The sequence below is a fragment of the Xenopus laevis genome, chromosome 7L (genome assembly GCF_017654675.1).
Source record: "Xenopus laevis strain J_2021 chromosome 7L, Xenopus_laevis_v10.1, whole genome shotgun sequence".
Classification (NCBI taxonomy): Eukaryota; Metazoa; Chordata; class Amphibia; order Anura; family Pipidae; genus Xenopus; species Xenopus laevis.
The window spans coordinates 6,455,537-6,472,593 of NC_054383.1; the positions used below are offsets into that span (position 1 = coordinate 6,455,537).

At 41.0% G+C, this 17,057-nt stretch overlaps 1 protein-coding gene across 1 annotated transcript in view; it reads right to left on the reverse strand.

Annotated features, from left to right (window-relative positions):
* Positions 1-17,057, reverse strand: part of atn1.L (atrophin 1 L homeolog) — a 36,844-nt gene that overhangs the window by 13,214 nt on the left and 6,573 nt on the right. Inside the window, exon 2 of the mRNA XM_018225030.2 lies at positions 1,439-1,595. Within this exon, the coding sequence (XP_018080519.2) occupies positions 1,439-1,513 (75 nt within the window). The 5' untranslated portion in view covers positions 1,514-1,595. The remainder of the gene's footprint in view (positions 1-1,438; positions 1,596-17,057) is intronic.

Sequence of the window (17,057 nt, forward strand, 5' to 3'; positions counted from 1 at the left end):
CTTTTGCACAAATCCGGCATGTAGAGAGACATGATGTCTGGTGAGTTTAATAGAGTGAGCTCTAATACATCTTCTAGGCAAAAGGAGCCCCCCCTATAAGATATATTGGATCTAACTGTCAATGAATATCTGACACCCAACTGCTGCATGAAGAGAGAATGAAGAGAAACAGATGCTGAGAGAGGAATAGTGAAGATAACGATGCAGAATATTTAATTGATTAAATTTAGAAAGTCTCTTATTTCAGTATGATGAAGCACTTTTTGACATTCAGTTAGTGAATAAACATCACCTGAACTTAATATAAATATTTCTTTTTTTCTTTTCCCCAGACAAACCTGATTCCTCAAATTAATAGTCTGCCACTGACTCGTGGGATCTGTTTTCTTCAGCCCCTTTAGGCTGGTGGAGTCCTTTACACCCCCCCTCACTTTGTTCCATGTTGCAGGCATGGATTCTGGGACTTTCAGTCACTTAGCGCCTAGTTCTTACATACAGGTTTATCTAAGAAGCAGAACACTTTTGGTTAATGACTTTGTCCCTTTCCCCTTAGAAAATTTCCTTTTGCTGAGCTGTTGCCTTTATAGCAACGCCACTTCTTAAAGGAGAACTAAACCCTAAAAATGAATGTGGCTAAAAATGTTATATTTCATAAAGTGAACTTATTGCACGAGGCTAAAGTTTGAGCTTGTCAATAGCAGCAATGATCCAGGACTTCAAACTTGTCACAGGGGGTCACCATCTTGGAAAGTGTCTGTGACACTCACATGCTCAGTGGGCTCTGATTGGCTGTTGAGAAGCTAAGCTTAGGGCTCGTCACTAATTATCCAGCAGAAAATGAGCTTCCCTGGCTGTAATATAAGCTGATGCTACAGGTTTGCTGATTATTAAATTCTGATGCTAATTGCACTGGTTTCTGTGCTGCTATGTAGTAATTATGTGTATTAATTACTAATCAGCCTTATATTGTGACATTTCTATTCTATGTGTACTGTATATTGTGAGTGGCTCCCTAAGCTCAGTAAGTGACAGCAGCACAGAGCATGTGCAGTGAATCAGCAGAAAAGAAGATGGGGAGCTACTGGGGCATCTTTGGAGACACAGATCTTTACTGCTAAAGGGCTGTGGTTGCCTTGGGCTGGTACAGAAGCACAAAACATCATGTACAACATTTCTACCTACTTCTTTAGTTAGGCTTTAGTTCTTCTTTCAATCCCACTGCAGAGAATATGTACACCCTCCTAGCGAAGCTATCACTTCAACATGGAAAAAGGTGAGGTTTGTGTAGAACAGTAATCAGAGCAATCACACACAGAAAATTATAAATATATTTACATATTGCATTCACTAGACAAATAGGCAGCATTTATTTAGCTTATTACAGGAAGCAAACATATTTTTTTACATTTCAGTACAGCAAATAATCCAGTCCACTCACTGAGTCTTTGTTCTGACGAGTTTTCATATTGCAGGGAGCAGAGGCCCCATTTCCCCTGCAGGCATCTGAGAACATAAACTCCCCCACTATCCCTCACTTGCACTGGCTGAGTGGGGGGGGGGGGGTCCCAGCTCTGAAATATCCAGTCACAGGAATCCTATGGGAGAACAGAGACATTCAGGAATTATTTATTGGCGTCCTAAAGGGGATTCGCTCACTCCCAGATTTCCCTTCTTACAAAATGGTCTTTCGGTGCTGCAGCCATTACAAAATATATTGAGTTTTAATAAGTTTAGGAGTCTGAATATACATCTACTGAAATGCACAAAACTGAAACATTTTGTTTATATGTTTTATTATAGCACACGGGCATTTTGGTCACTTCTTTCTGTTAATACGCTTTAAACATGTGTCAAGCGGAAACAAATGTAGCTTGTTGCAGTAGAGCAATGAACATACCTGTCCTTAAATGCAGATCTGCTCACTCATGGGTACAGCCAACAAGAACTATATGGAATCAATTTGTTTATTTACACTTTGATGCAGTCAAACCTCTGTCTCAAATACATAAAGCAGGACAGGACTGCTGCTTACAATGGGGATCAGATAGGATCTGTGCAGCCACTGGGACAGAATGTTCTGTTATACAGATAGCTAGAATCTCAGCTGCCATAAAGCAGGACAGGAATGCTGCTTACAATGGGGATCAGATAGGATCTGTGCAGCCACTGGGACAGAATGTTCTGTTATACAGATAGCTAGAATCTCAGCTGCCATAAAGCAGGACAGGACTGTTGCTTACAATGGGGATCAGATAGGATCTGTGCAGCCACTGGGACAGAATGTTCTGTTATACAGATAGCTAGAATCTCAGCTGCCATAAAGCAGGACAGGACTGCTGCTTACAATGGGGATCAGAAAGGGATTTTTATTAAAATTTAAAAACTTTTACAAAACATGGGGATCAGATAGGATCTGTGCAGCTACTTGGACAGAATGCTCTGTTAGGGAAGATTAGGTTAGATTTAGTTGCCGGGCGACTAATCGCCTCTTCTTCGAGTGACTAATTTCCCCGAAAAGCCTTCTTGAAGGCTAGAATCGAAATCACTGTTGTGATGGCACTTGGATCACTTCCTTTTCCGAAGTCGAGATTAAACGAGATTAATCACCAGAAGAAGAGGCGACTAGTGTCCCAGTTAGCTAGAATCTCAGCTGCCATAAAGCAGGGCAGAACTGCTGCCATGAGAGAAATGCAAGGACAAAAGTGATCATTTTTAAGTAAATCCACCTTTGAATATAAATACGTTCAGAGCAGTTTCTACACAATTGATTTTGTTGCAGATTTTCAGGAGACACATTGGTGCATTTCTAGTTTTGGCATGAGGGGCCCCTTTTACATTGAGGGAATACGCCCATTGGCGTGCCCTGTGCCTCTGGACTCATGGGAGAGGATATCAATGGCTGAACACAATCAAAATTAGCCTTGTTCTATTTTTTTCTGTGTTCAGTGCCGAATATTCCCGTGGGTGCCCAGGGCAGACGGAGATCAATTAACACTTGCATTTCCATGCTGTGGAAGTAATCTTAAATTACACGGCGGCCCAGAAACCGGCACAGTTTGCAGCATGTGTTTAATGCTCATTAGCCATGCAGGATGTGAGGTTAATCTGTCCATTAAAATATAGGTATAGGATTTGTTATCAGGAAACCCATTATCCAGAAAGTTCAGAATTACAGAATGAACATCTCCCATAGACTCCATTATAATCAAATAATCCAAATTTTTAAAAAAAGATTCACTTTTTCTCTGTAATATAATTAGGGATGCACCGAATCCAGGATTCGGTTCAGGATTCGGCCTTTTTCAGCAGGATTCGGCTGAATCCGAATCCTAATTTGCATATGCAAATTAGGGGTGGTGAGGGAAATTGCACGACTTTTTGTCACAAAACAAGGAAGTAAAAAATGTTTTCCCCTTCCCACCCCTAATTTGCATATGCAAATTAGGATTCCGATTCAGTTTGGTATTTGGCCGAATCTTTCGTGAAGGATTCGGGGGTTAGGCCGAAACCAAAATAGTGGATTCGGTGCATCCCTTAATATAATAAAACAGTAGCTTGTACTTGATGCCAAAGATATAATTAACCAGCCTATTGGCTTTATTTAATGTTTACATGATTTTTCAGTAGACTTAAGTTATGGAGATCCAAATTACGGAACGATCCATTATCCAGATCCATTTCCGAGCATTCTGGATAAGAGGTCCTGTAGCTGAAGTAATCTGGCAAATCTATAACGTGCATGTTCTTCTATTGTTGGCACCATTTCAGCAGAGTGAGACTAGAGTGAGACTAGTCTGTAACAATACCGAAACAAAGGACTGTTCCTGGGGAATCGGGCATTGGTAAGAATGCTATGACGTTCCCAGCATGCTTTACACCCTGCAGTTTTAATAATGGTTCCTGTTCCTTTAACTGCAGTCACATTGCCTGCCGTGTGCCAGCTCAGTAACAAAGGTTCCCTTGCCTCCCTCTGATTGGTTTGTGGTTTCTTTAGGCCCCCGAATTCTGCAGGGAAAGAGACACCTGGGCACCAGAGTAGGAGGAGTGACCAGACTGATACCTCTTTCCCTGGCAGACAGCTGAGGGTTGATATAAGGTTTCAGTCTGTTGCACAACACAGCGAGCTGCTCTCTCAGCCTGCACCTCCCATAAGCCTCTCTTAAAGTGATATCCTTGTTTCTACGATGGTGTGATGCCTGTTGCTTGCAATCCTGTGCCTTTGACAGACCCCACAGAACCAAGCCTGTCCAGCCTGAGGCACTGCAGCTGTTATAAACTGTACTCAGACTTTTACATGCTCCTGGGACATTTAAAGGGGTGGATCACCTTTAAAGGGATACTGTCATGGGAAAAAAAAAATTTTTCTCAAAACACATGCTGCTCCAGCAGAATTCTGCACTGAAATATGTTTCTCAAAAAAGTCAAAAGAGCAAACAAATATATTTAATTTTAAAATCTGACATGGGGCTAGACATATTGTCAGTTTCCCAGCTTCCCCCTCATGTGACTTGTGCTCTAATAAACTTCAGTTACTCTTTACTGCCCCTCCCTTTCCCCCCCAGCAACCTAACAACAGAACAATGGGAAGGTAACCAGAAAGCAGCTCCCTAACACAAGATAACAGCTGCCTGGTAGATCTAAGAACAGCACTCAATAGTAAAATCCAGGTCCCACTGAGACACATTCAGTTACATTGATTAGGAGAAACAACAGCCTGCCAGAAAGCAGTTCCATCCTAAAGTGCTGGCTCTTTCTGAAAGCACATGACCAGGCAAAATGACCTGAGATGCTCCTACACACCAATATTATAACTTAAAAAAATACACTTGCTGGTTCAGGAATGAATCAAAATGCATCAGTTAATAGTGCTGCTCCAGCAGAATTCTGCGCTGAAATATGTTTATCAAAAGAGCAAACAGATTTTTTATATTTAATTTTAAAATCTGACATGGGGCTAGACATATTGTCAGTTTCCCAGCTGCCCCCAGTCATGTGACTTGTGCTCTGATAAACTTCAGTCAATCTTTACTGCTGTACTGCAAATTGGAGTGATATCAGCCCCTCCCTTTCCCCCCAGCAGCCTAACAACAGAACAATGGGAAGGTAACCAGATAGCAGCTCCCTAACACAAGATAACAGCTGCCTGGTAGATCTAAGAACAACACTCAATAGTAAAATCTAGGTCCCACTGAGACACATTCAGTTACATTGATTAGGAGAAACAACAGCCTGCCAGAAAGCAGTTCCATCCTAAAGTGCTGGCTCTTTCTGAAAGCACATGACCAGGCAAAATGACCTGAGATGCACCTACACACCAATATTACAAATAAATAAATAGACTTGCTGGTTCAGGAATGAAATTTTATATTGTAGAGTGAATTATTTGCAGTGTAAACAGTGTCATTTAGAAAAACTACACAAAAAAATATAGAATGGCTCATTATAAGCAACCTTTCTTTTGGTCTTCATTGTCACTGACTACATCTAAACAAATGCTTGTCGAGGCTAGAATTGTATTGTTATTGCTACTTTTTATTCCTCATCTTTCTATTCAGGCCTCTCATATTCATATTCCAGTCTCTTATTCAAATCAATGCAGGGTTGCTAGGGAAATTTGGACCCTACCAACCAGATATCTGAAATTTTAAACTCAAAAACCACAAATAATAAAAAATTAAAGCCAATTGCAAATTGTCTCAGAATATCACTCTCTACATCAGTGGTCCCCAACCACCGGGCTATGGATCAGTGGCGGGCCACGAGCTGTGCCAAACTGGGCCACCTCTGGTCCTAGCTGCAGTATATAATAGCTGCAAAAACAACGAAAAAGGCCTTAATTACCTGCAATCCCAGCTCCTGATTGCCATGACAACAGCTGTGAGAAGCCCAGGAAGCTTTTTTAGGTAAGCCTGAAATACACCCATGCATCTACACCCCCCCCCCTCGTAAAAATGGTCTTGCTTGAAACTAGTCTGTGGCGCAAAAGAGGTTCGGAATTGCTGCTCCACATCCTACTAAAAGTTAATTTAAAGAGGTATCTAACCTTTAAGTTTGCTTTTAGTATGTTATAGAATGGCCGATTCCAAGCAACTTTTCATTTGGTCTTCATTATCATGTTTTTATAGTTTTTGAATTACTTGCCTTCTTCTTCTGGCCACATTTTATCTAAAACAAATGCACCGCAAGGCTACAAATGTATTGTTATTGCTATTTTTCATTACTCTTCTTTCTATTTAGGCCTCTCCTGTTCATATTCCAGTCTCTTATTCCTATCAGTGCATGGTTGCTAGGGGAATTTGGACTCTAGCAACCAGACTGCTGAAATGGCAAACTGGAGAGCTGCTGAATAAAAAGCTAAAGAACTCAAAACCCTCAAATAATAAAAAATGAAAACCAACTGCAAAAATGCATCATACTTAAAGGAGAAGGATAGTCTTCTTGCACTTGGGGTGCCAAATGTTAGGCACCCCCAATTGATTGTATTTATTTACCTGAAACCCCGGGCTGGTGCTCCTATCAGCAGAAAACGTCACCGGCCCGGGGTTATACCAGTGAGCACCACGGAGCGATCCTCTTCCTGCTTCCTCTTTCTTCGCGCGGCTGCACATGCGCAGCAGAGTCAGCTATCTCGTTCAACCGCGCATGCGTCTGACTCGGGAAATTTGAAGAAAGAAAAAGACAGAAGAGGATCGCTCTGTGGTGCTTGCTGGAATAACCCTGGGCCGGTACAGTTTTCTGCTGATAGGAGCACCAGTTCGGGGTTTCAGGTAAGTAAATAATTACTTGGTGGTGCCTAACATTTGACATGTTGACGAACCCCTTTAAAGGTGAAACAACCCCTTAATAAAAAAAACTTACCCCCCTACCCTACATAGTCCCTCCTTTCCCTCAACCTAGCTGGTACCCTGGGCAAATACCCCTAACTCTTTACTTACCCCTCCATGCAGATTCTGTCCAGCTGAGTTCACGGCAGCCATCTTTGGTAATCTTCGTGAGTTTCGGTGCATGCGTAGATATCGCGAAACATAAAATTGCTCCAACTGCGCATGCGCTGAAGAGAAGATGATGGCTGCCATCAACTCCACTGGACAGAATCTGCACGGATGGGTAAGTAAAGAGTTAGGGGTATTTGCCCGGGGTAGCAGCTAGGCTGGGGGGGAGGAGGGAGGTGGTCTATGTAGGGTAGGGTTTTTTTTTATTAAGGGTTTGTTTCTCCTTTAACAGCACAGAACCATTCCGTCCTGACAGACACTGGGACAAAGAGCCATAAAGGGGGAAGATTGTAGGAATGAGCCAACCTGTTCCCATGCCATTGTGCATTCTGATTTCATGTGTGTCCAATAAAGGGGTGGTTCTACAGCCCTAATGTAAACCCTGCAGTCTAATAGCTATGAATGATGATGAGTTAAAGACTCCCAGGCACTTCTGGAAGAAGTCTACCTCTCTATTAGCATTTGGACAGAGGAATGGCAACCAGATGTTACTGAACTACAACACTCAGCGTCGCCACGGACAGGGCCCCAGGCTGCCTCCCAGGCAGAGTCCATGCAATTGTTTAAAGCTGCACACATACAGTATAAAGGAAAGGGTTATTCACAAAGGTGGAGTTGGCCATAAATGTGAGTTTAGGTGGAATATGTTTTGTTTTCCTCACCGGCTTACTGCAGCGACTCTATAAAAATACATCATATAAAACAGCACCTATATAAAAAACTATTAGTATTAATTAATTCTTTACATCAATGGACCAAAAATTGACCCGCTTGTCCCAAAACAAGGAAGTAAAAAAGTCCCAAAACAATGAAGTAAAAAACACGTGCCGTCGTTTTTCCTTCGCAAAAGTTTTCTCCTTCGCAAAAGTTTTCTCCTTCCTATCCCTAATTTGCATATTCAAATTAGCATTTGGATTTAGTTCGGTATTCGGCCGAATCTTTTGCGAAGGATTCGGGGGTTCGGCCGAATCCAAAATAGTGGATTCTGTGCATCCCTAGAAAACTGCCTGGTTGATCCCAATGTTATTAATAGGGAATAAAGATAAATATATAGGAAGGTCAGTGATCCCAATGTTATTAATAGGGAATAAAGATACATATATAGGAAGGTCAGTGATCCCAATGTTATTAATAGGGAATAAAGATAAATATATAGGAAGGTCAGTGATCCCAATGTTATTAATAGGGAATAAAGATAAATATATAGGAAGGTCAGTGATCCCAATGTTATTAATAGGGAATAAAGATAAATATATAGGTAGATCAGTGATCCCAATGTTATTAATAGGGAAAAAAGATAAATATATAGGAAGGTCAGTGATCCCAATGTTATTAATAGGGAATTAAGATAAATATATAGGTAGATCAGTGATCCCAATGTTATTAATAGGGAAAAAAGATAAATATATAGGAAGGTCAGTGATCCCAATGTTATTAATAGGGAAAAAAGATAAATATATAGGAAGGCCGGTATTTTTTTCTAGAAAAGTTGGCAACCCTACCTGTGACCCACAAACCTTGTGGGGATTTTGCCCCAAGCACACCTGACCCGCCCTTTACTTCACATTGGCTGGTATGAGGCACTGCTCTCACACAAACCAATGCGCTCATACATGCTAGATTACATCTTCCAATCAATGAGCAGAGGCGAGTCCTATACTTCCACACTTCATCCTGTTGAAGTTAGAACCTGCATCTTTTCCTGTTGTGTGAGGGGAAAAAAAAGAGCCTCACAAAATGGTGCTTCAAGGCAAAAGCTATAAAATATATATTTACAGATACGTATATTTATGCACCAATGTATATGCAATAATGTATACAAAAACACATCATTTGGCACTATTAATCGTCCTTTCTTCCCTCCAATTCCACCTTTGTGAATAACACACCCTAAATAACCCCTTTAAAACTGAGATTCAACCACAGCCACTGAACTCATGGCCCCTGCAATACTGATGTGCCACAAAGAGACAACGCAGGGGAAGTAAATCATTTATCAAAGGGGCAACGTAAGTATAAAAGCAAAAGCATATACAGAAAAACCACTGATGTCAATAACAAAGAAAGTAGCCATATTTAACACTCTGACTAAATCAAATTCTTGCTATGGAAGAAAAATGTGCCCACATGTGACCACTGACAGGCTGATACTATATGCATGTCAGTATTTATTGAACAGAGGGTGGAATGGAGGGGTTTTCTCCACAGAGCAAAAATGCAATATGTAGCCTTTGCAGCAGCGTAGTAAAATAATATAAATGAGCCTCTCAGCCTTTCCACCATTTGTATTTATACTAGCTGCTGTGGTCAACACGGTTTGAATGATAGACTAGAAGACGTACAAGAGAGGGTCCATACTGAAAAAAAAGTACTACGAATATTAAACGACTACAAAAATCAAGTTGTGCAAATCAAAGGGCATTCTTTTTTCCTCACTAACTCCGGCAACTGGAGAGAATTTTTAAACTTCAAGTTAGAGAGAATAATAGAGGTAAAACCAAAAATGGGTTAGAGTCACTGCAAATGGTCTCGGAACCATGGTCTAGATCAGTGATCCCCAACCAGTAGCTTGTGAGTAACATGTTGCTCTCCAACCCCTTGTTTGTTACTAACAGTGGCCTCAAAGCAGAAGCTTATTTTTGAATTCCAGGCTTGGAGGCAAGTTCTGGTTATATAAAAACCAGGTGCAAAGCCAAACAGAGCCTCAATGTAGGTTGACAATCCACATAGAGGCTACCAAATGGCCAATCACAGCACTTATTTGGCCACCCCAAGAACATTTTTCATGCTGTTGTTGCTCCCCAACTCCTTTTACTTCTGAATGTTGCTCACGGGTTCAAAAGGTTGGGGATCCCTGGTCTAGATCAACTAGAATTCAAAATAGGCCCTGGCATTTTAATTACGCAGAGGCCCAACAGCCCCAATAAGCCCACTAAATAGTGAATGTCTATAGGACTTTACAGCAGACCCAGCCTGGTTTAGATGACACTAAGTGGGTTATTTATTAGGTCGAGTTGTGTTTTCCCCCAAAAATTCAAGTTTTTCTAGGGTAGTTTCACTAAAAACTCAAATTTCTCAGAATGATAAAAAACACAATTTTTTTTTTTAGATTTATTATGCCCCGAAGCTGCAGAAAGCCCAAACTCAAAAATACTCCAGCTAAAACCTGTCAAGGTCATGTAGAAGTCAATGACAGAGGTCCCTTGAACCATATGAAGACATTTTTAGCTTCATGATTTTCTGGGGGTTAGGTGGTTTGTGCTTGAAAACTTGATCAATTTGAGTTTTTTTTCGCTCATAATCAATTGAGTGTTTGATTTTTACCACCGATTGCATTTATCCAAGTTTTTTTCATAAATAAGCAAACATTCGAGTTTATTCGAGGTAGAAAAAAACCTCAAATACTCGACATTGATAAATAACCAAATTAACTATATAGCCGAGGTGTGTGCCTCTACTAATAGTATAGTCCAGAGATCAATGTGAATTCCAAAAAATCTTATTCCATAAGATCAAAATCATTCGCAGTAGTCTAATCCTAAAAAGACCCCCAGTCCAAGGGCCATATAATTAAGTGAAATCAAACAAAAAAACTAAAACGGGATAGACTTACTGTTAGTTGAAAAAGGAGCCCAGATGATATCTAAAAACTAGAAAAATCTTTATTAGGACATATTCAACGCGTTTTGTGCCAAGGGTGGGCACTTACTCATAGGCTCATTGAAAAATAACCCCCTCCATGTGAATTTTGAGGGAAAGATTTTTTTCTGGTAACAAGTTATCATATAAAGTATTGAATAAACATACACTAACACCCAAGTGTACATGTCCAAGCTGTTCACATTTTCACAAACCAGAGCCACACAAAATGGAAAGCATTACAGCAATATTACTATGCATGTGTTGCACATATGATCTTGTCATCACAGGAATGTGTTCTGGTGTAAATTGGGAGGTTACGGCCGGGCCCTTTATGAATTAGGGCCCACATGAATGTGACTGATCTGCCCTAAGTATATGCGGTTATGATTTTAACGCTTAATGGGAATATAGAATCTATAGTGCTGCACAATTGAAGATTCTACGACACGTCTATAGGATTTCTTTTGTTCTATGCCGTGTCTGTTTACTAGCAAACAGGACCCGGAAAGATGGAAAGGCTGTGTCTTGTCCATGGGCTAATTCAGTGTTTATTCGGGAGTGTACCTCTGTATTATTGTTATATGGCTCATAATTAGCACTACTATTAAAAATAAAAAAAATACGAAGCATGGCAGTACCGGTATAGGATCCGTTATCAGTAAAACCCATGATCCACAAAGCTCAGAATTACGGGAACCCTCCCATAGATATACATTTTTCTCTGTAATAATAAAACAGTACCTTGTACTTGATCCAAACCAAGACATAATTAATCCTTATTGGAAGCAAAAACAACCTATTGGGTTTAATTAATGCATTCATGATTTTCTAGCAGACTTAAGGTATGAAAATCCAAATTACTTAAAGACCCCTAATCTGGAAAACCCCAGTTCCAGAGCATTCTGGATAACAGGCCCCAGAACTGTATTGGAGGAGTGGAGTCAGCGGGAGGCGGCAGATGCAGTTTTCGAGTTACCACCCTAAAGGATTTTAGACTTCAGCTAAGGGCATCAAGGGACAGGCCCCTAGTGATATGTGGGTTAGGTTTTTCCCGACCTGCACCCACCCTCCCTCCACCCGTGCCTGACTTCCGGGTTACTTTTATAGACCCGCCCCACCGATGTCTCAAAATGGGCGGGGAAAGCAGACGCGCGGCTATAAAACCGGAACCTGGAAGTCGGAAACCGGCAGTGAAAGGTGGCGGGCACAACTCGGACCCGCCCGCCACTTGCGGAGAGGGTTGCGAGGTTGGCCCAAACCTGCCAGACCCGTGGCCCGCACAAGTTTGGGAAAATCAAGGGGTATAATGTTAATTACAAGCCTCTAGTCCTCCTGTTTCATGCTGCAGCAGTTGTTAATATGTTGTAGTTCTTCAGTTTGGGGGTGGAAGTCTAAACCCACTTGACCCTCTGGCACCCAGCAGGCAATATGCCCCTCAGATTAACTAAGGGTCCCAGTACAGCTTCATCCGACTAATGGCTTCCTCTTAATAATAACATGCTGTGCTGGCATGTATGCGGTCATGCAAACAAAACAGAGAACAGGCTTCTAGTGAGCTTTAGTTGTCCTTTAATATATCCACCAGACAAATACAAAATAATTGTTAAAGCGTGTGCCTTTAAGGAAAAATGACAGTATCACCTTAGGGCAATGTTGTTTTACTTATTCAGTTTTAGATCCCTGCCATTTGGCAAGCCCCCCCCCCCCCTTAGCTCAGAACAAGGTTACAAACACATTGGAAAACATTGTTATGAATTCCAAGATTATCTAGGAGACAAATAAGAGAAAATAAGCTTCCTACCTAAATCTTTCCTAAAAGGGATTGTTCACCTTTAAATTAACTGTTCGCATGATGTAGAGAGGGATATTCTGAGCCAACTTGCTATTGGTTTTGATTTTTTGTTATTTGCTGTTTTTGAGTTATGTAGCTTTTTATGCAATCTGGTTGCTAGGGTTCAAAATACCTTAGCAACCATGCATTGATTTGAATAAGAGACTGGAATATGAATAGGAGAGGTCTGATTAGAAAGAAGAGCAATGAAAAGTAGCAATAACAATACATTTGTAGCTTTACACAGCATTTGTTTTTAGATGGGGTCATTTGAAAGCTGGAAAGAGTCAGAAGAAGGCAAATAATTAAAAAAAAACAATAAAAACAGAAAAAGAAGGCCAATTAAAAAGTTGCTTAGAATTGGCCATTCTATAACATACTGAAAGTTAAATTAAAGGTTAACCATCCCTTTAACATAAGTCTCAGACTGGGCCTCCAGCTAAGGCTCTGAGTTTCATAAGGGGGCAGCCCTACAGCTTTTGGCATTACGGACAGTCAAGCCTGACAATAGCATTTACTTCCACCATGTGACGCTGCCCTCACCTTACATCATCCTCATTTCTTAAAAAGTCTCCCACTGTGGCAAAGGTTGTATCATCAAGGTGTGGATCTGGTTACGGTATATGCATTAAAGGGCATGTAAAAATACACACAGGAGCAATGTGCAAACACACTCTGCAAGGGATTGTAAAACCAACCTAAAAAGTCAGAATACTAGCAACCATGTAGGCAGGGTCGGACTGGCCCGGCGGGACACCGAGAATAAACCCGGTGGGCCCAGGCTCTTGTGGGCCCGCCCAGACGCGCACCCTGGATAATCTTCCTTCCGCTGCAAAAAATACCCCCAAAAAACACGCACATTAAAAACTGCAAACGTGCGGCGGGGGGCATGGGTCCTGGGCCCCCCAGTCCAACCCTGCATGTATGTTGACATGAGAATGTGCAATTTACTACCCTTATATGACACTATCAGTTATGGCTAATAGAAAAAAAGTCAGAGATGGTCCAAATCGATTAGCTAAAAGGCAGCCGGCCAATCGCTTTTAGGTGCTTCACCTGGAATTACCCATCGGCTATAATAACCCGGCCTATATTATACATTATTTCACCTAAAATACGTTTCACCCCTGTGTGGAAAACAAATCATCATGTGGCAGTTCTAGATAATCTACTTGCTTCTTTACCTGGCCCTAGTTGATTACAGAATCCTGGAAATGCAAACAAAAATGGCTTCCGCCAGCATGAGACAAAACCAGCTCATAACTCCTGTCAAGAAGTCGTAAGTGATACATATGCCTATCCTTTCCAAATGCCATGTCTTGATTTATCTAAAGTGCACTGCATAGAAAGAGCCATTCGATACCCTTAAAATAACTGTGTGACAACCTCCGCCCTTCTGACATTATAAGTCTGTGAGAGTCTGTGTATGTTGGAAATGCCCAGTAATGTAGTCATAGGAACTTTGCTTTTTATAGGACCTAGAAAATAGTTATATGAGGTACTAACTATACATAGAAGATTTAAATATGTGCTTTAAGGGCACCTGTTTGGTGAAAATATTTTCCCCAACCAAAGGTGTGGGCTAATAGAGCCCGCATTCCGGTTTGGGGTAATAGCAAAAACTGCCCCTTGCCAGTGCTAGGACTGCCGCACCGGGAGGGAGCTAGCGGTTAGAGCGACCATGCTGGGGCACATGCATTCAAATAATGAGCAAATGCTGCAAATTACTCTTTATGCACATTCGCATGATGTCAGAAGCTCATTAAGCGCATGCGTTCTGCAGAACATGGTCGCTCGCACCTGGAGCTCCCTCCCGGTACGAGCTCTGGCGGAGGGCAATTTTTAAATTTAAAAAAAAAAAAAAAAAAACTACTGCCTTCAGTTGGGGAAAATATTTTCGTCCAACAGGTACCCTTTAAGGGAGTCACTCCAAGCACTTAAATATCGAGAAAGAGAATTATCAGTAAAATAATTTGAAATTAAAATATTTCCATTGGTATCTATAAAGAAACAAAATTTATTTAGAGCTGATCTGGGCTACAAAACGTGCATGCCTCCCTCAGTTTTACAGACTGGTATCAGCCATGTTCTGCTGACCACTCCCATAAAGCTCCTAGCTGCAGTAGCAGGCGACCAGAGGCCTTCAGGTTTTTGGATGAAAGGTCTCCATTATGGGACAGCACTTGTTCAGGACCCTGCTAAGCTCAAAACACTGTATATTTACATGATTATATTGTTGTACAGGCATGGAATCAGTTATCTGGAAATCCGTTATCCAGAAAGCTCCAAATTACTTAAAGGCTGCCAATAGACCCAATTTTAATCCAAATAATCCAAATTTTTAAACACGTTTTTTCTCTGTAATAATATAACAGTGCCTTGTACTCGATCCCAACTAAGATATAATTAATCCTTATTGGAAGCAAAACCAGTCTGTTGAGTTTAACATTTACATGATTTTCTAATAGACCTAAAAAGATCCAGATTACAGAAAGATCAGTCATCTGGAAAACCCCAGCTCCAGAGCATTCAGGTCACATACTTGTACAGTAACAGTCTCGCTACTATAATATCAGTAGTACAGGTATGGGACCTGTTATCCAGAATGCTCGGGACCTGGGGGTTTCCAGATAACGGATCTTTCCGTAATTTGCGTCTTCATGCCTTAAGTCTACTAGAAATTCATTTAAACATTAAACAAACCCAATAGGCTGGTTTTGCTTCCAATAAGGATTAATGATATCTTAGTTGGGATTAAGTACAAGATACGGTTTTATTACAGAGAAAAATGAAGTCATTTTTAAAAATTTGGATTATTTGGATAAAATGGAGTCTATGGGAGACATCCATTCCGTAATTCGGAGCTTTCTGGATATCGGGTTTCCGGATAAGGGATCCTATACCTGTATATTATATTATTATTATGTTATCAATTCTATATGTTCCACAACTGGCCTCAGTTTGGGACCAAATTCACCTTATTTGGAATTACACTTACTTTATTAAAACCTCTCGAACATCTGTCTCCTTCCATCTACCATATTATCTCTCCTAACATTTTACTTTGGTTTTCATCCCCTATATTGACCTGAAATTGTGTTAACTAACATCTCCTATGATCTTCTGTTTGCTAATGCTAAATGACAATTCTCCAAAATAATCCTCCTTGACCTCAGATTCTCTGCAAAATCCTGTTCTCCTTTTATTTAAGTTCATCACATGAACCCTCTGTTGGGGTCCTTCAGGCTCAGACCCTGAACCCATACCCTTCCCACTCTCCAGCAGTCGACACTTGCGCAGTAAAGCAAAAAGGTTAAAGCCCACCTTTTAGCTGTACCGTATATGAGCACCCACGTGAAGAAATAAGGAAGGAGGAGGATTGCTCGCTCGCAAGTACCCTGGGCTGGTGCAGTTTTCTACTAACGAGCTCTGGCCTGGGGAATCAGGTAAATCATTACAAGCCTTCGGGTGAGGGGGGGTCCTTAACATTCGGCACCCCCAATGGATTGAACATTACCTTTAAAGGAACAGTAACACCATAAAATGAAAGTGTTTTCAAGTAATGAAAATATAATATACCGTTACACTTCACTAGTACAACTGGTGTATTTGTTTCAAAAACACTACTATAGTTTATATAAACAAGCTGCTATGTAGCCATGGGGGCAGCCATTCAAGCACAGGATACACCGTAGATAACAGATAAGTACTACTATAGTTTATGTAAACAAGCTGCTGTGTAGCCATGGGGGCAGCCATTCAAGCACAGGATACACAGTAGATAACAGATAAGTACTACTATAGTTTATATAAACAAGCTGCTGTGTAGCCATGGGGGCAGCCATTCAAGCACAGGATACACAGTAGATAACAGATAAGTACTACTATAGTTTATATAAACAAGCCGCTGTGTAGCCATGGGGGCAGCCATTCAAGCACAGGATACACAGTAGATAACAGATAAGTACTACTATAGTATATATAAACAAGCCGCTGTGTAGCCATGGGGGCAGCCATTCAAGCACCGGATACACAGTAGATAACAGATAAGTACTACTATCGTTTATATAAACAAGCTGCTGTGTAGCCATGGGGGCAGCCATTCAAGCACAGGATACAAAGTAGAAAACAGATAAGTACTACTATAGTTTATATAAACAAGTTGCTGTGTAGCCATGGGGGCAGCCATTCAAGCACAGGATACACATTAGATAACTTAGTGACTTCTAACATCCTTATAATTTACAGTAGGAGGTACATTATACCTTAAAATACATGAGTGATACTCGAAGTTCCCTGTATAACTCAGCCTGCAACCCCTCAGTGACTTACAATATCCTTATCATTTACAGTAGGGGTACATTATCCCTTATAATACATGTGTGATACTCAGAGTTCCCTGTATAACTCAGCCTGCAGTCTTGTGCCTTTATATGGTCACAGAACAACCCCTCAGTGACTTCTAATATCCTTATCATTTACAGCAGGGGGGACATTATCCCTTATAATACATGAGTGATACTCAGAGTTCCCTGTATAACTCAGCCTGCAGTCTTGTGCCTTTATATGGTCACAGAACAACCCCTCAGTGA